The sequence below is a fragment of the Phyllobates terribilis genome, unplaced genomic scaffold (genome assembly GCF_046119375.1).
Source record: "Phyllobates terribilis strain yellow unplaced genomic scaffold, ASM4611937v1 Scaffold_2__4_contigs__length_985480577, whole genome shotgun sequence".
NCBI lineage: Eukaryota > Metazoa > Chordata > Amphibia > Anura > Dendrobatidae > Phyllobates > Phyllobates terribilis.
Genome location: NW_027362762.1, coordinates 824,132,761 through 824,159,123, shown reverse-complemented (window position 1 = coordinate 824,159,123; position 26,363 = coordinate 824,132,761). Strand labels below are relative to the sequence as shown.

At 45.2% G+C, this 26,363-nt stretch overlaps 1 protein-coding gene across 1 annotated transcript in view; it reads right to left on the bottom strand.

Annotated features, from left to right (window-relative positions):
• The window catches only part of LOC141253008 (protein ABHD15-like), a 68,255-nt gene that overhangs the window by 32,771 nt on the left and 9,121 nt on the right, over nt 1–26,363 (bottom strand). The window contains exon 2 of the mRNA XM_073670758.1: nt 15,333–15,685. Within this exon, the coding sequence (XP_073526859.1) occupies nt 15,333–15,685 (353 nt within the window). The remainder of the gene's footprint in view (nt 1–15,332; nt 15,686–26,363) is intronic.

Here is a 26,363-nt window from a genome sequence, read left to right as displayed (position 1 = left end):
TCAGGGCTCCTTTTGCATCAATTACTGCATCAATGCGGCGTGGCATGGCGGCGATCAGCCTGTGGCACTGCTGAGGTGTTATGGAAACCCAGGTTGCTCTGATAGCAGCCTTCAGCTCGTCTGCATTGTTGAGTCTGATGTCTCTCATCTTCCTCTTGACAATACCCCATAGATTCTCTATAGGGTTAAGGTCAGGCGAGTTTGGTGGCCAATCAAGCACAGTGATACTGTTGTTTTTAAACCAGGTATTGGTACTTTTGGCAGTGTGGACAGGTGCCAAGTCCTGCTGGAGAATGAAATTTCCATCTCCAAAAACCTTGTCGGCAGAGGGAAGCATGAAGTGCTCTAAAATTTCCTGGTAGACGGCTGCACTGACTTTCGTCTTGATAAAACACAGTGGACCTACACCAGCAGATGACATGGCTCCCCAAACCATCACTGATTGTGGAAACCTCACTCTAGACCTCAAGCAGCTTGGATTGTGTGCCTCTCCACTCTTCCTCCAGACTCTGGGACCTTGATTTCCAAATGAAAATTGGAACTCTGGGACCTTGTGGAGTGTGTCAATGTCTACCTTCTGGACATATGTCAAGTCAGCAATCTTCCCCATGAAAGTGGAACCTACTGAAACAGACTAAGGGACCTTTGTAAATGCTTAGGAAGCCTTTGCAGCTGTTTTTTGTTAATTATTTTAATTTACTGAGATAATGACTTTTGTGTTTTCATTGGCTGTAAGCCATAATCATCACCATTAACAGAAATAAACACTTGAAATAGATCACGCTGTTTGTAACGACTTTATATACTATAGGAGTATCACTTTTTGTATTGAAGAACTGAAATAAATTAACTTTTTGATGATATTCTAATTTATTGAGACGCACCTGTATCTAACTTCTGACAAACAGCAGACACTAAAAGAGAAATGTACTATTACATACCATTCAGGCAGTCAGCCATGTAATGCACACGTGCCCTCTTTCTGGAACACGAGGAAGGGCTTCAAACTAGAGACCCCTCTACGATGTTTTTAGGAGACAAAAAGGCTGCGATTCATCATTCGTGGTATTTTTAAGTGACTTTTCGGTTTTGTCTTGTGATATTCGCTTATATTTATTGCACCAAATTCATCAAAATGGTGTAAGTGGTTCATGAATTTGGTACAAAGTCAAAAATGGGCTTTTTCCCTGTAATGAACCATTTTTTGAGACTTTTTTGATTCGAAAGTCGCATCTTTTTCAAAATGTCGCGAAACATGCAACTTCCTAATGATTTTCAAAATACTACACCAAGCGGACTAGACAAGAGTTGAGTGAAATTTTGTGACTTTTTAAAAAGTCACAAAACTTGACTCAAAAGTCTCAATTGAGAGAGAAATCAGTCAAAAACTTCTGGAATTGCTAAGCTCCAACCACAAAGCAAAGAAAAAACAAAAACAGGTGAGCACATATAAAATAGAGTTCAAAAAGGCTCAAATAGAAGAATGAATTGGGTGCAGACAAAAATAAAAAGGCACTAAACACACAAACCTAGAAAAATAAAAGGCGCAAAGCCAATGAAGAAACGGTGCCAGAATCTTTACCTAATTAAACAGAAAAACGGAAATACAGAAGTATAGTAGAAACCCTTCTATTGAAGCCCTATTATGGCTCCATAGAAAATAAGAATAATACAACTTTGCATGTGCCCTAAATATTCTAATCAATGAAAGCAAAAAAAGAGAACAAGCAACTGTAGGTTTCAATAATCTGCAATGTCTCATATTTCCATATCACTAATATATCAACTCAGAGGTTCAAATCACCCTATCCAGTGACAAGATTGTATTACAATTGAGTTACATGCACATCCACATCCACATTGACCGCTATAGAATCCCTAGTAGATTTACAGTACTGTGCAAACGTTTTAGGCGGGTATGGAAAAAATGCTGCAAAGTAAGAATGCTTTCAAAAATAGAAGTGTTAATGGTTTATTTTTATTAAGTAAAAGTGAAATCTAAATCAAGCCAATATTTGGTGTGACCCTCATTTGCCTTCAAAATAGCATCAATTCTTCTAGGTACACTTGCACACAGTCAGGGATTTTGTAGGATTATAGTCAGGAATATGAGTAATCAATTATACCAAGCAGGTGATAATGATCAACATTTTCATATGTAGGTTGAAACACAGTCATTAACTGAAACATGTAAGTAGGAAGCTTAAAACCGGGTGAGGAATATAGTCAAATTCTGCTACAAATGTGAGGTGGTGAAAGTTTACTGTCACAGATCATACAGCAATGCAAGACTGAGCAACACAAGGTAGTTATACTGCACCAGCAAGGTCTCTTCCAGACCTGGGGTTTCAAGAAGTGCTGTTCAAGATCTTCTGAAGAAACAAAAAAAAATGGGCAACGTTGAGGACTGTAGACGCAGAGGTCGACCAAGGAATCTTACTGCAGCAGAGCAAAGACACATCATACTTGCTTCCCTTCGAAATTGGAAGATATCCAGCAGCGACATCAGCTCAGAACTGGCAGCAACCAGTAGGACCTAGCTACACCTATCTACTGTTTGGAAACGTCTGACAAAAATTGGTCTTAATGGAAGAATTGTGGCCCAAAAGCCATAACTTCAACATGGAAATAAGGAGAAGTTACTCAACAATGTACATAAACATATGAACTGAAGTGCAGAAAAATGACAGCATGTGATCTAGATTGATCAGTCTAAATGTGAACTATTTGGGTGTATCAGAAGGAAGTTTGTTCAAGGACTGGAGAACGGTACAATAATGAGTGTCTGCAAGCAACAGTGGTGGGGGATCCTGCAAATTTGGGGCTGCATTTCAGCAAATGGAGTTAGTGATTTGGTCAGGATTAATAGAGTCCTCAAGGCTATATAATACAATTAATGCGGTTTGATATAAAAAAGGTGGTCAAACGAAATATTGCTTTTATTTAGATTTTACTTTTGTTCATTTACTTTACATTTTGTTAAATTGATAAAAATAAATTATTAACACTTCTATTTATGAAAGAATTTCATTTTGCAGCACTTTTTCCACATCTGTCTAAAACTTTTGCACAGTACTGTATTTATGTAAAGTTGACATTATAATTACGGTAGGTTGTCCACTACAATAAATGTTAAAGAAGTTATCCACTACTTTTTTGAATTGCCCCAATGTATTTAGCATGTGGCCATAAGTTTTTTTGTAAATACCTTTAGTTGTATGTATTGCCTGTGAGTGGCGCTATCACTGTCCGCTCCCAGGCATCATGTAACCCTGGCTTTTTCTTGCGCTGATGTCACATGAAGTGAGGCGTGTCATCAGTGACGTGGTCTCCGTGCAGGATGCTGTGCTGTGGGCGGGGTTACCCCGCACGTCACACCCAGCATCCACCGCGCGCTTTCCCAGTGAATGAGGAGAGGCAGAGCGCGCGGTGGATGCGGTGTGATGCAGGGGGGTAGCCCTGCCCACAGCGCATCACTCGCCGTGGAACGCAGCACTGAGTCACGCCTGGCTGTAGCCGGTACTTGACGTGACATCAGCGGATGTCAGAGCCGGCTGCAGCCGGGGGTCACGTGATGCCTGGGAGCGGCCAGTGATAGCGCCCCTCACAGGCAATACATACAACTAAAGGTATTTACAAAAAAAAAAAAAACTTATGGCCACATGATAAATACATTGGGGCAATTCAAAAAAGTAGTGGACAACTCCTTTAATTTTAATGTGCCTAGAAAGACGGGGAACATACATTTGGTGGCTGGTGATCGGCTGCATCACATGAAGCCCCCACTGAATGTTGATATCAAGGGACAAGCAGCAATGTATGGAGTGCAGAGTGGCGTCAATTCGGGAGGTGAGTAAAGTGATCTTTCTTTTTTTTTCTTGCACTGGCTTAGGAAGATTAATTTATAGTAGGTGCCAACAGCTTTAATTAAAATATGAATATGCAAGGACAAGTCTGGCAGCATGAGCCAAACAGTGTTAGCACCAAATGATTGCTGGAGACATTGAGAATACTATTGCATCATTACCAAGATAGTGGATTATTGGTAAAAATCAGGACCTTTATACAAGTAATAATTGAGTACTGATCAGGTCTGGGATTTAATAGTTAAGCAGGTTACTAAATGGGCTGCATTTTAGCAATGGTTGCATTGCAGTGTACAGTGAGGACAGTGGATCAGTTTTTGGGATAGGAAAATGTTGTGGCATTACACTTTACACACCTCAAGCGAAGGGACATACACCAAGCTTCTTGCCTATTGCAGATTCAGTCTTCCCAGCCTGGTGCAGGGCTACAATTTTGTTTCTGGTGTCTTTCGAGAGCTCTTTGGTCTTCACCATAGTGGAGTTTGGAGTGTGACTGTTTGAGGTTGTGGACAGGTGTCTTTTATACTGATAACAAGTTCAACCAGGTGCCAGTACTACAGGTAATGAGTGGAGGACAGAGGAGCCTCTTAAAGAAGAAGTTACAGGTCTGTGAGAGCCAGAAATCTCGCTTGTTTGTAGGTGACCAAATACTTATTTTCCACCAAAATTTGAAAAAAAAATTCTTTTCAAATCAGACAATGGGATTTTGAGGATTTGTTTTCTCATTTTGTCTCATAGTTGAGGTCTACCTATGATGTCAATTACAGGCCATCTTTTTAAGTGGGAGAACTTGCACAATTGGTGGCTGACTAAATACTTTTTTTCCTCACTGTATAGGTCCCGCTTGCACTGCTGAGCCTGCAGTAAAGATGAGCCTGTAGTAAAGAGAGGAGAAAGAGCATATGCAAGACCACGCTGGAGACTTACAAAGGCGAATGTACTAACAGGAGGAGAGAGTTACATTGATTTGAATCTGCCATCCACAGGACCATGTCTACATCAAAAGGCATAACCTCTAGGTATTTTGATTACAGTAATTCAGAACAAATGGGGCTTTCCCTGGAATACAGAGGTGTCAACTCTGAGCTTCAAAGACTTAGCAGATGGTCTGTAACCAAGCAGAATATTTCCCATTTATTGTATGGAGAGGGGGTGGGAGAGGCACAAGGTTTAATATGCAAGGTAATTGCCCATAATTAGCCCACAGTCCAGTTACAACACAGCAATTTTAATATCAAAATCTAGGCCATCTTGGAAACACGAGCGCAGGGACAGGTATATAAAAGTTGGGTTACACAAAAGAAAGATGTTCACATGTGGGATTCTGCCTATGCTGATTGTCATCAATGATTCATTTTCTCCTCTCCCAAGGAAACAGAAGAAAAACTAGGTATTTTCTGCTATTTCTCCCTTTTTATTTTACAACTGTTTTTGCATATTTATGTGATGTTTTATTTTTATCTTTTTATATCTTTTCTTGTAAGCACAGTATTTTTATATTAAAGCTAACAAACTTTAATAAGTCTGGTCCTCGTATGCTCTAAAGAATCTGTAGCACCCCGAGGACTCGGCTGCTACAGGGGTATTGCACCTCGAACCAGAGGTGTGATATTCCACTCCCGGGTAAGGATGGAGTGTGGAGCGGGGCTCAGTTAGCTGCATACACTACACTCACCCCATTTCCGGGGGACAGATCTACGGTACTCCCACCAGATAGATGTGCAGGTACGACAGCGTCTGTCCCTGGCTGGAGTGGGGAGGGGGGAGGAATATCCCAGTGGTGTAGGAGCAGAGAGGGGAGGGACTCTGGGCATAGGTAGGAGCCCATTGGGTGCTAGTCACCTGGGCTCGGGTGTCCGAAGGAAGTATAAAAAGGTGGGCACCATCTAGGAGAGGAGGGAGTTCAGTCTGGAGGAGAAGCAGAGAGAGTTCAGCCAGAGAGGGCTGACAGGGAGCTGTGGCTCAGTCCGGGCCCAGCTCCGGAACAGGAACACAGGGAAAGGCCCAGAGACGCAAGTAAAGAGGGAACCCTAAGATCCCACGAGATAACGGGTGAAGGGTTGGCCGAGCAGGGTACCGGATCCCAAATTGGTGGAGGCCAATTATCCTTAGCCAGGAACCGGCGGTCGTGGTCAAGTCTTGGCGCGACCCCTCACCATATCCACCAGGAAGGCACGCCATATAGGGTCAGGGAAATCGGGAGAGGTTTCGCCGCCAGAAGGCCTGAGGAAGCCGGAAAGAGGTGGGTCCCTGGTGGGGACGGCCAGTAGAGAGGAAGAGAAGGGAGCTCTGAACCACGCTCTGGAATTGCCTGGGAGTTGGCCGAGTCCCGCACCTGGTGGGCGCAGCACGGCTCGGGTGGTCACTGTCGGCCGAAGTGACCGGAGCAACAACTGTGAGTAAAGCTTTGGAAACTGCACCACACGTCTCTGAGGTTCCTTGTCGCACCAGCACCATTAGTGCGGGAACTACCACAACACCACTATCATCATTACCCGCTTCACCTGCTGCCCTGAGGCTATACCTCTCCCGTTGGGGGTTGTTCCAACTACGCTGCACAACCATACCACCGGCCTCAGCGGTCTGCCCTGCAGCGGCGGTTTCATAACCGCATTCAACGGGTGGCGTAGTCGAACACTATAACCTCTTATACTAAATTCTGCCCCTTGGTTTGACACCCTGGGCACGGACCGGATCGTCGCCACGAGGACTACTACCCCTATCAGATCCGGCTCCGGGTATTCCCCGAGCATGGCCCAGGGGGCGCGTCAAATCCATAGCCTTTCAGAGTGTGTTGCCCTTTTTGATTGTCTGACAGTGACAAATATTTCGGGGACTCATCAACCCGTGTGTTTGATGAATGGTGGTAACAGGTTATATATCTGGAGTGTGTAGTCTGTGTTGGGAATGTGATTTATGCTCACTTTATAGCCTGTAACAGAGTGCTGGATTGAGTGAGAGGAGATCCCACGTCACGTGCTGAGAAGGGTGTACGCGACATTATCATCGTATTGGATTGCTTCTGTTTCACTGTTATGTAATCAGGTTTGCCTTTTAGAAGTTTGTCCTCCCTCTCTCCCTGTCTGTCTCCTCAGCTCTGATGTCAGTAAGCCCTCCCTTCTTCCCTAGTCAGTGTATGTCAGCCATGTTGAGAAGTTAATTTCTATACAGCTCCGGTTTAGAATAGTCTTTTCACCTACTGTAATTGTGCATAACTACATTCAGCTTGAAAATAAACCTGGAATCTTCATATGTGCCTCCTGCAGTCTCACTCGCAGGCTAGTTATGGAGTCAGAATAGTGGGGTTATTAGAACCTCATTCTCCTACAGAGAAACATTTCTTGGGTTTAGTGCTCAGAGGGGCATCTGCTTCCTGTGAAGAATCCTAGGACTGACAGTGACTAATAGGCTCTTAAGCAGAGATGGAGCTTTTGGCATGGGGTTTAGTGCTGCTTATAGTTTAACTTAATCCCAGGTTTGGCTGTCTCGAGAAAAGTGACTTTCACATAAATAAATTGTCTTGCCATCACCCAGTTTTTAAAAGAAAGGACACATGTAATAACTCCCAAGTAAAGGCTTAGAGTCTTCAAACTCTGCAATTTGTTACATTGCATTAGAGTTCCAATTGGAAGCCACTACCGCATAGTCAACCATGCGAAGCCCTCAATGCTGGTCACTCTTGATAAAAAAATATATATATTATACTTCAGCAATTTCCTACCTGTGTCTTTCCAGCTGTGGCCAAACTATAACTCCTATCATGCTAGGAGCTCTTGTATTACAACAATTGGAAATCAGAGAGTTGGCTACCGCTGCCCAGAGTGGTAATCCGACCAAGTACTTCCATTGTCTTACAACATACGCACGCCATGACTCTGACTTTTCTATGCATCACTAGTTTGGCAATGACATTTCCATCGGAACAAACAGACATTGTGCTATACACATTTTATTATCTACTTTACAAGGTCAAAATGTATTTAAAAATCTTGGAAGGTGACCAAACTTAAACACAGAGCAAGTTTATCTAAAGTGGAGAAAACACTTCTTTATAGACAGAGCCATGTATACATTACAGCAGCTGTGTTATATCTGTATAGTCATACATTCAACCCGACGCGTTGTGGCCTGGTCTGTGGTAGAGGACTGCAAACTGAATGCGTGACTGTGGTCTGTGCAAAAGCTGAAAACTAGGACGTGATGACTAATTTACACTGCATGAAACATGTCATTTTAATAAAAAAAATTATATATCCAGTCACCTCTGATGATTTACAACAGATCATATATAGCACTGTGAAAGGACGGAGGGGAGCAGATTGGTTACCACAGTTATAGACAATGTCAATTTAAGTTTAAATATATAAGGAAGAATAAAATGTCCAAAGCAAAGTAGTGTCTGAGACAGGGTTGGACTGGCACACAGGAGGAGAGGTGAATCCCCCGGTGGGCCTCCATCCTCCAATATGAGCAGTAGTTGGCACAATACACTTGATTCTCTATGTACAGACAAAGGTTGCATCTTATTCATTTAACAAACCTCCAAGTCTTGTTATTTTATACATTTGTGAATAAGGATAATGTAATATTTGCATGTAGCTGAACAATGGGCCCCCAGAGTTAAATGTAAGAACTTTGAGTAGATGGTCTGAAGATGCTCCAAATTTATCAACCAACATCTGACACATTTTAAGCCTGTGTAATCTCAGTTTGCATTGCCTTTAGTAAATCAAACCCATTATTCCCTATAATACACATAATAGTTGACTGCAGAACTGCTTTTTGAAGATTAAGAGGCTTCCAATCTACAGTTATATGAAAAAGTTTGGGCACCCCTATTAATCTTAAGCTTAATGTTTTATAAAAATTGGTGTTTTTGCAACAGCTATTTCAGTTTGATATATGTAATAACTGTTGGACACAGTAATGTTTCTGCCTCGAAATGAGGTTTATTGTACTAACAGAAAATGTGCAATCTGCATTCAAACAAAATTTGACAGGTGCATAAGTATGGGCACCCTTATCATTTTCTTGTTTTAAATACTCCTACCTACTTTTTACTGACTTACTAAAGCACTTTTTTTGGTTTTGTAACCTCAAAACAACTGTCAAATGATCTGAAAACAAAGATTATTCAACATAGTTGTTCAGGGGAAGGATACAAAAAGCTGTCTCAGAGATTTAACCTGTCAGTTTCCACTGTGAGGAACATAGTAAGGAAATGGAAGAACACAGGGACAGTTCTTGTTAAGGCCAGAAGTGGCAGGCCAAGAAAAACATCAGAAAGCCAGAGAAGAAGAATGGTGAGATCAGTCAAGGACAGTCCTCAGACCACCTCCAGAGAGCTGCAGCATCAACTTGCTGCAGATGGTGTCACTGTGCATCGGTCAACTATACAACGCACTTTGCACAAGGATAAGCTGTATGGGAGAGTGATGCGAAAGAAGCCGTTTCTGCAAGCACGCCACAAACAAAGTCGGCTGAGGTATGCAAAAGCACATTTGGAGAAGCCAATTTCTTTTTGGAAGAAGGTCCTGTGGACTGATGAAACCAAGATTGAGTTGTCTGATCATACAAAAAGGCGTTATGCATGGCGGCAAAAAAAACACAGTATTCCAAGAAAAACACTTGCTACCCACAGTAAAATTTGGTGGAGGTTCCATCATGCTTTGGGGCTGTGTGGCCAATGCCGGCACCGGGAATCTTGTTAAAGTTGAGGGACGCATGGATTCCACTCAGTATCAGCAGATTCTAGACAATAATGTTCAAGAATCAGTGATAAAGTTGAAGTTACGCAGGGGATGGATCTTTCAGCAAGACAATGATCCTAAACACCGCTCCAAATCTACTCAGGCATTCATGCAGAGGAACAATTACAATGTTCTGGAATGGCCATCCCAGTCCCTAGACCTGAATATCATTGAACATCTGTGGGATCATTTGAAGAGGGCTGTCCATGCTCGGCGACCATCAAACTTAACTGAACTGGAATTGTTTTGTAAAGAGGAATGGTCAAAAATACCTTCATCCAGGATCCAGGAAATCATTAAAAGCTACAGGAAGCGACTAGAGGCTGTTATTTTTGCAAAAGGAGGATCTACTAAATATTAATGTCACTTTTCTGGTGAGGTGCCCATACTTATGCACCTGTCAAATTTTGTTTGAATGCAGATTGCACATTTTCTGTTAGTACAATAAACCTCATTTCAAGGCAGAAACATTACTGTGTCCAACAGTTATTACATATATCAAACTGAAATAGCTGTTGCAAAAACACCAATTTTTATAAAACAATAAGCTTAAGATTAATAGGGGTGCCCAAACTTTTTCATATAACTGTATAAGGTTATAGCACAACACTAGAATATGCCATCACTTTATGATCAGTGGGGATGTTAGAAGACCATTCATCATATTGATATTATCATATCCCAGCAATATGCTATGACTTTATTAGTGGGAACCCTTTAACCTTCAAAAAGGGGAACGAAGGGCGTGCTGCTCCGTGCACAGCCCAGTGGTTGGGGAATGATGTGCGCGAGATGCAGCACTACAAGTGTTAAGGTCCCAGTGGTCGGTAAGTTATGACTTATCCTAGCAACTTGCCATCAAGTCATGAGAAGGAAAAAAATATGTTCATTATCAATTAACTGATATGAAGCATTCTTACCGTTTTCATAAAGAAGCTCTGCAGCAGCTGGAGTGTGCATTTTGATGTGCTGCACATTGTACACTATAAATCACTGATGGAGACCAGAGTATATATGTGCAAAATGTTTTAAAAAGTTACAATTTATGCATCAGCTGAAAACATCTCACCACAATGACTAACATTTAATAAAAAAATCAGGCATATACAGTGCAGACCAAAAGTTTGGACACACCTCATTTAAAGATTTTTTTGTATTTTCATGACTATGAAAATTGTACATTCACACTGAAGGCATCAAAACTATGAATTAACACATGTGGAATTATATACTTAACAAAAAAAGTGTGAAACAACTGAAAATATGTCTTTATTCTAGGTTCTTCAAAGTAGCCACCTTTTGCTTTGATGACTGCTTTGCACACTCTTGGCATGTCACCGGAAATGGTCTTCCAACAATCTTGAAGGAGTTCCCAGAGATGCTTAGCACTTGTTGGCCCTTTTGCCTTCACACTGCGGTCCAGCTCACCCCAAACCATCTCGATTGGGTTCAGGTCTGGTGACTGTGGAGGCCAGGTCATCTGGCGTAGCACCCCATCACTCTCCTTCTTGGTCAAATAGCCCTTACACAGCCTGGAGGTGTGTTTGGGGTCATTGTCCTGTTGAAAAATAAATGGTGGTCCAACTAAACGCAAAACGGATGGAATAGCATGCCGCTGCAAGATGCTGTGGTAGCCATGCTGGTTCAGTATGCCTTCAATTTTGAATAAATCCCCAACAGTGTCACCAGCAAAGCATTCCCACACCATCACACCTCCTCCTCCATGATTCACGGTGGGAGCCAGGCATGTAGAGTCCATCCGTTCACCTTTTCTGCGTCGCACAAAGACACGGTGGTTGGAACCAAAGATCTCAAATTTGAACTCATCAGACCAAAGCACAGATTTCCACTGGTCTAATGTCCATTCCTTGTGTTCTTTAGCCAAAACAAGTCTCTTCTGCTTGTTGCCTGTCCTTAGCAGTGGTTTCCTAGCAGCTATTTTACCATGAAGGCCTGCTGCACAAAGTCTCCTCTTAACAGTTGTTGTAGAGATGTGTCTGCTGCTAGAACTCTGTGTGGCATTGACCTGGTCTCTAATCTGAGCTGCTGTTAACCTGCGATTTCGGAGGCTGGTGACTTGGATAAACTTATCCTCAGAAGCAGAGGTGACTCTTGGTCTTCCTTTCCTGGGGCGGTCCTCATGTGAGCCAGTTTCTTTGTAGTGCTTGATGGTTTTTGCAACTGCACTTGGGGACACATTGAAAGTTTGCCCAATTTTTCGGACTGACTGACCTTCATTTCTTAAAGTAATGATGGCCACTTGTTTTTCTTTACTTAGCTGCTTTTTTCTTGCCATAATACATATTCTAACAGTCTATTCAGTAGGACTGTCAGCTGTGTATCCACCTGACTTCTGCACAACACAACTGATGGTCCCAACCCTATTTATAAGGCAAGAAATCCCACTTATTAAACCTGACAGGGCACACCTGTGAAGTGAAAACCTTTTCCGGTGACTACCTCTTGAAGCTCATCAAGAGAATGCCAAGAGTGTGCAAAGCAGTCATCAAAGCAAAAGGTGGCTACTTTGAAGAACCTAGAATATAAGACATATTTTCAGTTGTTTCACACTTTTTTGTTAAGTATATAATTCCACATGTGTTAATTCATAGTTTTGACGCCTTCAGTGTGAACGTACAATTTTCAAAGTCATGAAAATACAGAAAAATCTTTAAATGAGAACGTGTGTCCAAACTTTTGGTCCGTACTGTACTTAAATAGACTTAAAAAAAAGGTGAAAATTAAAAGAAGACTAAGGCGCAAATAAAAAATAGGTGAAAACACCAATAACTAGAGTAAAAAAAAAAGGCGCAAATGCAATAATAAATTAGGCCCTTTAGTTATATAGAAATAAATGAGGAATAAATGATAATTACCATATTTTTCGGAAGATAAGACACACTTTTATCCCTCCAAAATTTTGAAGGAAAGTGGGGGGTGCGTCTTATAGTCCGGATGTACGATACCTTATATAGTCCTGCTGTGGGTGTTAAGGGGGGGTAGCGGCAGCGGCGGAGGAGCGGGTCACAGGCGGCAAGAACTGCCTGTTGCAGCTTACACTGTGCCCACTGTTAAAGAAAATTAATATTCACTTCTCCCCACGGCCATGAGAGTGAAGAGCAGTGAATGTTCATTCTCTTTAATAGAGGGCACATGTGATCGCCCAGCCGCTGCAGGAGCAGGCGGCTGCGGCTGACACTGTGCGCGCTATTAAGGAAAATTAATATTCACTGCTCTTCACCCCCATAGTCCCGGGCGTGGGGAGTAGTGACTATTCCGGTAGCTGACCACAGCGTGTGAGGGCGCATGGCAGTGACGTCATGCGCTGCACACACGGTGAGATCAGCTGCTGGCATCAGAACAGAACACTACTGGAGCAGAGGGAAGGAAGGTGAGTAAAATATTTTTATTTTTTTAATGTGTGCAGTGTGATGGGGATGGGTGTGCCATGCTTATCAGGAGGGGGGTGGAGGTGCCATGCATACCAGGATGGGGTGCCATGCATACCAGAATGGGGGTGGAGGTGCCATGCATACCAGGATGGGGGTGCCATGCATACCAGGATGGGGGTGCCATGCATACCAGGATGGGGATGGGGGTGCCATGCATACCAGGATGGGGATGGGGGTGCCATGCATACCATGATGGGGATGGAGATGCCATGCATACCAGGATGGGGTTGCCATGCATACCATGATGGGGATAGGGTGCCATGCATACCAGGATGGGGATGGAGTCCATGTACAGTTATATGAAAAAGTTTGGGCACCCGTATTAATCTTAAGCTTAATGTTTTATAAAAATTGGTGTTTTTGCAACAGCTATTTCAGTTTGATATATGTAATAACTGTTGGACACAGTAATGTTTCTGCCTTGAAATGAGGTTTATTGTACTAACAGAAAATGTGCAATCTGCATTCAAACAAAATTTGACAGGTGCATAAGTATGGGCACCCTTATCATTTTCTTGTTTTAAATACTCCTACCTACTTTTTACTGACTTACTAAAGCACTTTTTTTGGTTTTGTAACCTCATTGAGCTTTGAACTTCATAGCCAGGTGTATGCAATCATGAGAAAAGCTACTTAAAGTGGCCACTTGCAAGTTGTTCTCCTGTTTGAATCTCCTCTGAAGAGTGGCATCATGGGCTCCTCAAAACAACTGTCAAATGATCTGAAAACAAAGATTATTCAACATAGTTGTTCAGGGGAAGGATACAAAAAGCTGTCTCAGAGATTTAACCTGTCAGTTTCCACTGTGAGGAACATAGTAAGGAAATGGAAGAACACAGGGACAGTTCTTGTTAAGGCCAGAAGTGGCAGGCCAAGAAAAACATCAGAAAGGCAGAGAAGAAGAATGGTGAGATCAGTCAAGGACAATCCTCAGACCACCTCCAGAGAGCTGCAGCATCAACTTGCTGCAGATGGTGTCACTGTGCATCGGTCAACTATACAACGCACTTTGCACAAGGAGAAGCTGTATGGGAGAGTGATGCGAAAGAAGCCGTTTCTGCAAGCACGCCTCAAACAGAGTCGGCTGAGGTATGCAAAAGCACATTTGGAGAAGCCAATTTATTTTTGGAAGAATGTCCTGTGGACTGATGAAACCAAGATTGAGTTGTTTGGTCATACAAAAAGGTGTTATGCATGGTGGCAAAAAAACACAGCATTCCAAGAAAAACACTTGCTACCCACAGTAAAATTTGGTGGAGGTTCCATCATGCTTTGGGGCTGTGTGGCCAATGCCGGCACTGGGAATCTTGTTAAAGTTGAGGGACACATGGATTCCACTCAGTATCAGCAGATTCTTGACAATAATGTTCAAGAATCAGTGATAAAGTTGAAGTTACGCAGGGGATGGATCTTTCAGCAAGACAATGATCCAAAACACCGCTCCAAATCTACTCAGGCATTCATGCAGGGGAACAATTACAATGTTCTGGAATGGCCATCCCAGTCCCCAGACCTGAATATCATTGAACATCTGTGGGATCATTTGAAGAGGGCTGACCATGCTCGGCGACCATCAAACTTAACTGAACTGGAATTGTTTTGTAAAGAGGAATGGTCAAAAATACCTTTATCCAGGATCCAGGAAATCATTAAAAGCTACAGGAAGCGACTAGAGGCTGTTATTTTTGCAAAAGGAGGATCTACTAAATATTAATGTCACTTTTCTGGTGAGGTGCCCATACTTATGCACCTGTCAAATTTTGTTTGAAAGCAGATTGCACATTTTCTGTTAGTACAATAAACCTCATTTCAAGGCAGAAACATTACTGTGTCCAACAGTTATTACATATATCAAACTGAAATAGCTGTTGCAAAAACACCAATTTTTATAAAACATTAAGCTTAAGATTAATAGGGGTGCCCAAACTTTTTCATATAACTGTATAACAGGAAGGGGGGCATAAATACCAAGATAGGGGCATATATATACCAGAATGGGGAATATTAGTACAAAATTGGGGGACATTACCCCTATAACAGTGTCAGCAGCAGGCCCCCTCCCCCATAACAGCGCATCATGACCCCATTTTTTGCTTCAATTTTTTTTTCTATTTTCCCCCTCTAAAATTTAGATGTGTTTTATGGTCCGGTGTGTCTTATAGTCCGAAAAATACGGTAGATAAAGTTTTGAAATGACCAAAAAAGAGCCCACACTATGAGTGGAGAATAGAAAATGTATCAACTACCCTAAAACTCACACTTACCTGCTCAAATACATCTTTTGGTACAAGAGTAAAGCTGCCTGCCACATCCATGGACACCCAGCTTCATACCAGTCTTGAAGGCGAAACAGAGGAGAGATGCAGCCCGCTGCTGTGATGTAGCTGGAGGAGCCACACTCCCCAAGATAGGACAGGAGAAGTCCAGCACCAGTGCCTTCTCCTGCTGCAAACAGTCGAGATGATGGCTGACAATGTCGGATGTATCGAATGGCTTCTCGCAGGTCATTAGGGTCACCATAGGATTGTAACTTTGTTGTGCTGAGAGGACAGCCATTTTGACATCGACGATTGAAGATCACAGCTTGGTACCCATGAGTGAGGGCCAAGTGACACATCTGTCAATAAAAAGGATAGCACGGTTACATTTTGAAGTACTAAACTATTTTGAGCGTAATCAATATATATTTGTTGGACTGCCAAAACCCATAAATGCCTGGATGGCTCTTCACTGACTAGAAGTGTATATAATGACAAAGATATGGACATTCCACTACTTTTTTGTGCTCCATAGCATAGGCACATTAACAAGATGATTAACTTTATTTTTAGTGTTTTTCCCTGTAAAGGGAATCTGTCACTATCTTTTGTTACATAATCTGAGAGCAGTATAATTTAGGGACAGAGACCCTGATTCCAGCTCTGTGTCACTTACTGGGCTGCTTAGTGTAGTTTTGATAAAGTCACCATTCTATCAGCAGGAGATTATCACTAGAGGACTAGTAAACCTGCTGTGTACACTCTGCATAGGCAGAAAGTTGCCAATCAGTGCTGTGGGCGGGGTTATACAGAGCTCAGCATTCAGAGAACAGGTAGGTCTGCAACAGTGAAAACAGTGATTTTTATCAAAACTGAAGCAAGTAGCCCAGTAAGTGACACATTTCTGGAATCAGAGTTTTTGCTTCTACATCAAGTTGCTCTCAGATGGAGTAGCAAAAACCTGGTGACAGATTCCCCAATCAGAATCAGAAAATGAAATACACTTATACTTTTAAGAGGGGAATTTATTAAATGATTTATACAAGTTTTCAATATTAGAAATTTTGGATAACATATACCAAATTCAATAAGAGGATTTGCACCAATGTTATCGGATTTAAAGCTGGCATAAGAAATGACAGTCTTAGTAAATTTCCTAATTGGCTCATAGTAATAACATTTACTCATTTTACAATTTAACATTACTTTTATTTGCAATCTTCCATAATTCCATGCCCTGCCTACTGCAATACCCAATGTGATCTGTACTGTAGCTCTGTTGTGTCTGAGCATCCTGCTTTATTAATCTAATCACAGGACAGGCAGCTCCAAAAATTTGGAGCCGACATTTTGACACACAATAGGGCCAAGTTAGCACTGTAACTGGGGATGTGCAAATCTATCCTTGCATGTGACTTGAAATTAATGTGGTTTTTTTTTTGCATTTTTTTTACTTTGCACATTATCAAAAATGCTCTCTATTTTAATCTTTAAAGGGGTTGTCCAGCCTTAGAGTGACTGCAGACTTGTGAGCGGCCGGTCATGTGTCCGTAAGTATGCGACTTGTATACTTCCGACCACATTGTGGCTACCCCTTTCCGGCCTCACTCAGGACACTTGCATTGAGGGAGGACGGGCACATCTAGTTGGCATGGGACCGCCTGTATGCAAATAGCATACTTGCAGTCACGCGCCGGCCACTCCCGGTGCGAGTTACAAGTTTGCAGTCACATTGACTGTAGACTTGTAGCCTCTCTAAGGCCGGACCACCCCTTTAACTGTTTTGTGGCCTTTTCGCATTTGTGTACTCTAAAATGTTACAAGAGTTGCAAAAAAAAAAAAACGAAAAAAACAAAGACAGAAACACAATACTCAAATACCCTACAATAAATAAACCGCAGTAGTACATGAAAATAATAATGGGTACTTAGTTAACATAATTTTGATCAAAATAATGCAAAAGCCATCCCACCTCGTCACGGCGACCCTTATGGGACAGTCCTAACTCTAATATTTAAAACCTTACCGTTTGTCAAGTGACATGCATATGGATAATGGCTGAGAGACTAAACCCATAGTGGACTCTGAAAAGTTACAAGAAGAGTTGCAAAAAAAACAAACGAGCAACACATGCATTAACACTCTACATGGTTCTCTACTAAAATAACTTGATGCAGGAAGACAATTATCAAAGCCTTCTCTGTACATTAGGAGCAATACCCATGGAAATCCAGTATCTGTTGGGAGTAGTAGAAAAGATGATTCTCAGTGCTGTTTTTTGCATCATGATTGGAATTGGCCTGAATTAATCAGCTCATTCTCTTAGGGTCTTAAAGGGACTGTCAGCACAGAACGACTGTTCAAACAAACTATGGGTGCTCGGTGATTCACGACGGGGCCAATCATTTAAAAACACCTTCCCACCTGCTTGTTTTTCATCTATCTCCTCACTTCTCTAGCTATATGAAGCCAGAGATGTCAATCAAAGAAGAAGGGGGTGGAGATTGAGGGAAAACAAGTAGGTGGGAAGGTGTTTATAACTGATTGGCTCCGCCGTGAAGCACTGAGTGGCGGGACTTAGTTTTAACAGTCATTCTGTGCTGACAGAGTCCCTTTAATTATTCTTGTTTGAACCCACTGCCCCATTTTTTTTTTTTTTTTTTTTTTTAAGGGTTAGTGTTTTTATGAAATATCCTGTTGGTACTCATGTTCATATCACTGTATCAATCACATTTTGTACTTTGCCATACATCCCTGGTATCCAAGTTTAAAAAATGACAATTCAGGTGGGACAATATAACCGGTCTTCCATTTTCAGAACAATCATATTCTAACTGTTGAAAGGAAGTGACAATCTACAATGAACATCAAAAAAGCCACACGTCTAAACCACACAAGGCAGTGGCTGGATTATTTCTCACAATGACAAAGAATAACAACATCTTCCTCTCGCCTCTTCAATTATTTATTAGGTATTTTGCAACAAGGGTTACAAAAACAGCAACGGAGACCAGTACATGAACTTGTAATTGCAGAATATGAGAGAAACTGGAGAATATCCATTCGTTCTCTTTACAAACATCCATGACGAGTACATCAGTTATAAGAAGGTGAACCTAAAAGCTACAAATATGACTCAAGCACATTGCAGTAACAAGGCTCGAAACAGTCTTTAGAGTTGTACCGAGCCATATTGTGGGGCTAAGGGCTGTATATATTCGACTGAGATCAGAATGCAAAGCTCGGACTGGCCGGCGGCTCTCCGGACCCGAGCATGACAGCTGATTACAAATACATGAAGCTGTCACGCTCAGGTCAGGAGAGCCACCGGCCAGTCCATGCACTGCGCTCTGATCTCAGTTCGATTTACGTGGCCGTCTGACTTCGCCCTTACAGAAGTTTACGAAGCTCTAATTTATCTCTATATGGCTCTTATTTCATAGAGTTCAGAGTTGTATTCTGTAGGATCCAGTATGAGGCAAAAGTAATAAAAACAAAGCAACAAGTCTGTCAGATTACAAAGGTCTTGAGTTCAAGGCCAACATATAACTCCAACCACTGACGCTGTACATATAACTCCAACCAGTGACAATGCAGAAGTATATGGTGACATCAACTGTCTATAGCAGAGGTCCCCAACCGCCGGTCCGCGGACCAGGACCGGGCCGTTGGGGTTTTTCAGCCTGTCCGCGGGGAGAGGGGGCCCCTCCAGCCTCCAGCAGGGCCACCATCAGGGCATGACTGCCCTGACTCCAGTATGGGGCCCGGCCGGTAGGAGCCCCCTCGGAGCCCCCCTCTTGTGCGTCTCTCTCCTCATGGGGCCCCCGGCCGCATGCTAAGCGCCGGGTCCGGGACATCTTAGCGCTGCGCTGCTGCGGCAGCACCTTCATGATTCCCCTGACTTCCGGTCATGTGACGGCGCCGTCACATGGCCGGAAGTCAGGAGAACCTGGTGTCAGCGATTTGGACGAGCGCCAGGATTCTGCAGGGATCGCATGGGGGTAAGTATAACAAGTTTTATTTTTTTTTTAAATACAATTAACTAGCAGTGGGGGGAATGGGAGATGCACATGGGGGGAGGGGAGAGATGAGAGATGCACATGGGGGAGGGGAGAGATGAGAGATCCACATGGGGGGAGGGGAGAGATGAGAGATGCACATGGGAGGGAGGGGAGAGATGAGAGATGCACGGGGGGTGGATGAGAGATGCACGGGGGGTGAGAGATGCACGGGGGGGATGAGAGATGCACGGAGGGGGATGAGAGATGCACGGAGGGGGATGAGAGATGCACGGAGGGGGATGAGAGATGCACGGAGGGGGATGAGAGATGCACGGAGGGGGATGAGAGATGCACGGAGGGGGATGAGAGATGCACGGAGGGGGATGAGAGATGCACGGAGGGGGATGAGAGATGCACGGAGGGGGATGAGAGATGCACGGAGGGGGATGAGAGATGCACGGAGGGGGATGAGAGATGCACGGAGGGGGATGAGAGATGCACGGAGGGGGATGAGAGATGCACGGAGGGGGATGAGAGATGCACGGAGGGGGATGAGAGATGCACGGAGGGGGATGAGAGATGCACGGAGGGGGATGAGAGATGCACGGAGGGGGATGAGAGATGCACGGAGGGGGATGAGAGGTGCACGGAGGGGGATGAGAGATGCACGGAGGGGGATGAGAGATGCACGGAGGGGGATGAGAGATGCACGGAGGGGGATGAGAGATGCACGGAAGGGGATGAGAGATGCACGGAGGGGGATGAGAGATGCACGGAGGGGGATGAGAGATGCACGGAGGGGGATGAGAGATGCACGGAGGGGGATGAGAGATGCACGGGGGTGAGCTGCACATGGGGGGGTGAGAGATGCACATGGGGGGGTGAGAGATGCACATGGGGGGGTTATGTTTACATAACTTTGTTGCCTTATGAAGGGCGGGGGGGCCCCCAAAAATTTCTTGCACAGGGGCCCACTACAGTCTGTGTCCGCCCCTGGGATGAAGTAAATGCAGCTGAACAGCAGCTGTCAGGACAGCTGCCCTGTCCTGCTGCAGGGCGTGATGGGGCCTCAGTGATGCGGCTCCTGGCACAGCACATTATGTGGGGCTCCTGGCATAGCTCCTGGCGGGGACCTGTTCTACACTATATGATAAGTATGCACTAAACTCCAAATCCCTCCATTACCCCGCCCCCATATGACCAAAGCCCCGCCCACCCCACCCCCTCCTTGCTGGGCCATGGAAAAATGATCTTGCTTCAAGCCGGTCCCTGGTGCAAAAAAGGTTGGGGACCACTGGTCTATAGGATTCCATTGTGAAAACGTATACCATGCAGTATATGCTTTCTTACTAGATATCTGATAACACAGAGGAGTAACGATCTCAGTCACAGAGGGTCCGACCGCGACAGAGCTTGTGCGGGAGGGGGCTCGCCGATGCCAGCGCCTATTTCAGCGGAAGGTGGCGTATGAGCACACATTCAGCTAAAATATATTGCAGCGCAGAGACATGCCACCGGACAATCAGAGACCGGCAGCTTATGTCTGTGTGCCCGTCACGGGCGGCACATGACAGTGACACCATGCAATGCCTGTGGCTGTCATGGTAAAGTCAGCTGCTGGCCTCTGCGATGGACAGAGAAGATACCGAATGTCTTGGAAGCGGTGGCAGGCAAGAATCGTTTAATTTTTTTTAATGTGTTGGAGGAGAACAGGGAACATAATTACTGGAAGGGGCTCAGGTTGGGGAACATTATTACAGTAAGGGGTCCATAAGGGGGACAATATACTAAGATGGGGCCCAGAATGGGGGCCAATATACTAAAAAGGGGCCCATATCGGGGACAATATACTAAGAAGGGGCTTAGGATGGGGGACAGTATTACATGGAGCGAACAATTATATCTTTATAGCATCTAGAATGTCACAAGGGCCCATACATTTGTCCAACATGCAGTTGGGGGCGCAGGTCCAAATTTTGCACCAGGGCCCATCGGACATCAGCCACTGCTGATAAAACAGTGTGAAAATAGCCTAAAGTCAACAAATTGTCAGCAGGAATTGTGAAAAATGATGGCTAAAGTAAAATTAGCAGGTAAGTTAGAAAAAGCTGCCGGAATCTAAGGTTTCACTTTTTATACAAAAGGACAAGAGTTTCTTTGGAGCCTATACAGTACAATGGTGTACTATAATGAAATGGAGCCATGATGGGGTTTAGACATACAGTAATGGAGAGAGGAGGGCTTAAAATGAGATATGTAGGAGAATTGGCGATTTTGTGGTGAGTAATGTGTAATGCACACGCCCGGGCTGAGTGGCGTGTGCGTGTATATGTAGTGATTCCACTGTGCCATGAACCGGAGAGTGCCTGGAGGGGCGTAACTAAGTATCTGCCCGATCTGACCAAGGTCGCACGACGTCATAAGACGCCAGTGCACCAGGGAGGAATCGGGCAGAGGGACCAGGTGCTACTCCAGGTCAGACCCCGGACATGGCTGTTGACCCACACAGGGGAATACTGGAACAGGCAGGTTAGGCTGGCACACCGACTGGTGAGTATAGGCAGACATGGCAGGAATACAGACGGGTGGATGCTGGTAAGCACGACTGGTATGCAGGCAGGGAGGTACTGGCAGGTACGACAGGTTGGAGCACCGAGTGGATAGGACCCAGTACAGACTGGGACTCAGGAACAGAACCACAGACGCGGTGGACAAACAGCAGAGTGAGGCCGCCCAGAGCGGCGAGCAAGAGCAGAACAAGACGAGACTGCCGAAGCAGCGAGCAAAGGGTCGGAGCAGAGCGAGACTGCCGGAGCAGCGAGCAAAGGGTCGGAGCAGAGCGACACTGCCGGAGCAGCGAGCAAAGGGTCGGAGCAGAGCGACACTGCCGGAGCAGCGAGCAAAGGGTCGGAGCAGAGCGACACTGCCGGAGCAGCGAGCAAAGGGTCGGAGCAGAGCGACACTGCCGGAGCAGCGAGCAAAGGGTCGGAGCAGAGCGAGACTGCCGAAGCAGCGAGCAAAGGGTCGGAGCAGAGCGACACTGCCGGAGCAGCGAGCAAAGGGTCGGAGCAGAGCGACACTGCCGAAGCAGCGAGCAAAGGGTCGGAGCAGAGCGACACTGCCGGAGCAGCGAGCAAAGGGTCGGAGCAGAGCGACACTGCCGGAGCAGCGAGCAAAGGGTCGGAGCAGAGCGACACTGCCGGAGCAGCGAGCAAAGGGTCGGAGCAGAGCGACACTGCCGGAGCAGCGAGCAAAGGGTCGGAGCAGAGCGACACTGCCGGAGCAGCGAGCAAAGGGTCGGAGCAGAGCGACACTGCCGGAGCAGCGAGCAAAGGGTCGGAGCAGAGCGACACTGCCGGAGCAGCGAGCAAAGGGTCGGAGCAGAGCGACACTGCCGGAGCAGCGAGCAAAGGGTCGGAGCAGAGCGACACTGCCGGAGCAGCGAGCAAAGGGTCGGAGCAGAGCGACACTGCCGGAGCAGCGAGCAAAGGGTCAGAGCAGAGCGACACTGCCGGAGCAGCGAGCAAAGGGTCAGAGCAGAGCGACACTGCCGGAGCAGCGAGCAAAGGGTCAGAGCAGAGCGACACTGCCGGAGCAGCGAGCAAAGGGTCAGAGCAGAGCGACACTGCCGGAGCAGCGAGCAAAGGGTCAGAGCAGAGCGACACTGCCGGAGCAGCGAGCAAAGGGTCAGAGCAGAGCGACACTGCCGGAGCAGCGAGCAAAGGGTCAGAGCAGAGCGACACTGCCGGAGCAGCGAGCAAAGGGTCAGAGCAGAGCGACACTGCCGGAGCAGCGAGCAAAGGGTCAGAGCAGAGCGACACTGCCGGAGCAGCGAGCAAAGGGTCAGAGCAGAGCGACACTGCCGGAGCAGCGAGCAAAGGGTCAGAGCAGAGCGAGACTGCCGGAGCAGCGAGCAAAGGGTCAGAGCAGAGCGAGACTGCCGGAGCAGCGAGCAAAGGGTCAGAGCAGAGCGAGACTGCCGGAGCAGCGAGCAAAGGGTCAGAGCAGAGCGAGACTGCCGGAGCAGCGAGCAAAGGGTCAGAGCAGAGCGAGACTGCCGGAGCAGCGAGCAAAGGGTCAGAGCAGAGCGAGACTGCCGGAGCAGCGAGCAAAGGGTCAGAGCAGAGCGAGACTGCCGGAGCAGCGAGCAAAGGGTCAGAGCAGAGCGAGACTGCCGGAGCAGTAAGCAATGGGTCAGAGCGGAGCAGGACTGCCGGATCAGTGAGCAAGGCAGAGCAGGCTAGAACCGCCGGAGCAGTGAGCAAGGCAGAGCAGGAGGGACAGGGCTCTGTTCACACGGAACAGACAGGAAGGGAAAGGCAGAACCAGATACCCACAGGGTACTTGCAGTGAAGTAGCGAGTGGACCACAAACTCACAAACGGAAGTACAGTGACAACGAGCAGGAGTTATGTACGAGTTCAGACTCTGCAGAAAAAGGGAAGGTACGGACATAGAGAAAAACAGGAAACAGGCTAGGAGAGTATTCAGACAAGAACAGACACAGCAGCAAGATACAGGAGCGGGTCTAGGTATGCGGCCCCTAGAAGGCGGAACGAACAGGCTAGGAGCGTGTTCAGACAGGAACAGGCAAGATACAGGAACGGGTCTAGGTATGCGGCCCCTAGAAGGCGGAAAGAACAGGCTAGGAGCGTGTTCACACAGTCCTGGAAATACAGCCTCCAGGATAGGCAAAAGACAACAGGCTAGAAGATAATATAGACAGGACACAGTTCAGACACGAGAACTGATACCGAAGGCAGGAACCATAAACGGGACCTGGCATATCAGTGACCAGAAGCCAACTGACAGAACACAATGCTCAGGCCGGGTTTCTTGGGAGGAGCAGGGTTAAATACCAGATGACAGACAGCAATAGGCTGAGGACGCACAAGGGGTGTGCCCGCAGCAGGTACAAGAAACAGGAAGTGATCGGGCGCCGCCCTTAAGCAGCAGAAACAGAGGCAAGCAGACAGCATGGAGGGAAGCCAGGCTAGCAGACTGGACTGGAGATCAAGTGCGCGCTCTTGCACAGTGGGAGATGGACCACTATGCAAGGACGCCGCCAGGTATGTTACATAATGAATAGGGAACAGTACCCTGTTTGGGTAGATTGGTCACTGTGGGAGTTTTTAAAAGGGTTTGGATGAAATGGATCGGCTATGCATTATTCTTTTGTCATAGCTTTGATGGAGGGAATCTCAAAGCTGAAGCAGAACAATTTGGGAGGGAGCCAATAAAGCTCTGGATTCCCCAACCAATGGCTAAATAATACCGTAATTGCTCTTCAGCTGATCTGAATTTGAGAGACTCCATGTTCACATCTGTTGTATTAACGAGGCTTCAATGAATGTTAAGGAATCAAAATACCACCACATCCGGCCACCGATGCAAATTACTATTAATCTTATTTACATAACCCCCTGATTTTTGAAGCTGATGTTTCATACAAAGTAAATGTGGGAATCTACGTAGACACTTAATTGCAGTTTTTAGTTTAATAGCTGCCATTCAGACACCGTTCAGTAGACCCATTTAGACAGCCCTGTAGGCAGTTTCTAGAAATTTGGCCAAATGTCAAAATGTCTGCAAAGGGAAAGAAAAAGGAAGAACGAGTAGGTAGTGTAGCTGTTCACTGAGAATTAAAAGTACTTTATCCAGACTTGATGGCTTCATCGTAAATTTATTTTAGGTAACTACCTGGCAGTTCACATGTTTGACGTGTGTGTGGTTTATATGGTGATGACAGGTCTACTTTGGCTGTGGCATGTGGCTGACAGATGTAGTAAAGGGGTCGGAAAAAAATTCAAAACGATGACTTTATTTGCTGTAGCACATTTATTTTAAGAGTGAAAGACTTCAGTTAATAAGTAGTATGAGCAAAATCTGTCAAAAGGTCATGCGTCAGGTTCTTGGTCAGAAATCTGATGAGAATTCAATGATGGACACAGAACCTGGGATATTTCTTATGTTATAACCCCATCCCTGCTGCTCCCATCCGTCTCATTAGTGCTATAGAACCAAATATAGGAAAGTATTACTTAACATAAACTACCGCTAATGATACATTTAATGCTATGCAAATACATTTACCTGGTCATCATTTTGATTAATGGCAGTGAACCCCTCCCTATATTAAATTCTCTCTCAGACAAGTCTCTTGTCACTATTCGCTCTTACGGGGATTACTCCAAAACATTGTCCTTGTACATTGGATGCAACATGAATGGAAATGGGATATTAGCCTTAACTTTACTATGTCAGCTATACTGCTTCCTAAAAGCTAAGTCATTCCCAACACCTACAAAAATATCATAGGTGTTTAATTTTTAATTAATAAATTTTTTTTTTGGGGGGGGGGGGGGGCGCAAAATATGACATCTATAATCACTGCCATACTTTGCATGAAAATGCTGCCACTGAGACAGACTTCAATATAAATGGAGGGGCTAGGGTGCTTGTACACCAGCTGCAGATATGTCTTGCTTCATAAGGCAGGAGCTACACTGCGAATTTGGCCTCGACACCTGTTGTGCGACCAACTTTTGTTCGGTGCCGCTGCTGCATCGCAGTGCAATACAAGTCAATGGCATCGCATTCCAACCCTGAGGACACTGCTAGTGTTGAGCGAGTATGTTCTGTTCCGAGTATGGTCGGGCCGAGCTCCGAGTATTTACAGCTGCTCGGTGATCTGTTTGAATCGCTCCCGTGTGCATGATTTGCAACTGTCTGACAGCTTTATTACATGTGAGGAATGTCTAACAGTTGCAAACCATGCACACGGGAGCGATTTAACCTTATCACCGAGCAGCTATAAATACTCGGAGCTCGGCCTGAGCATACTTGGCGAAAGGGTTAATAGAACATACTCGCTCAACATTAGACACTGCGACAAGCAAGTCGTAAAAAAAAATCTGATGAGGTTGGACTTCTTGCGACTGGCTTGTTATAGTAGTCTCAGGGTCGCAATGCGATGCCCTTCACTTGTATTGCACTGCAATGGATCAGTGGCACCATCGCAACAGGTGTCGCGGGCC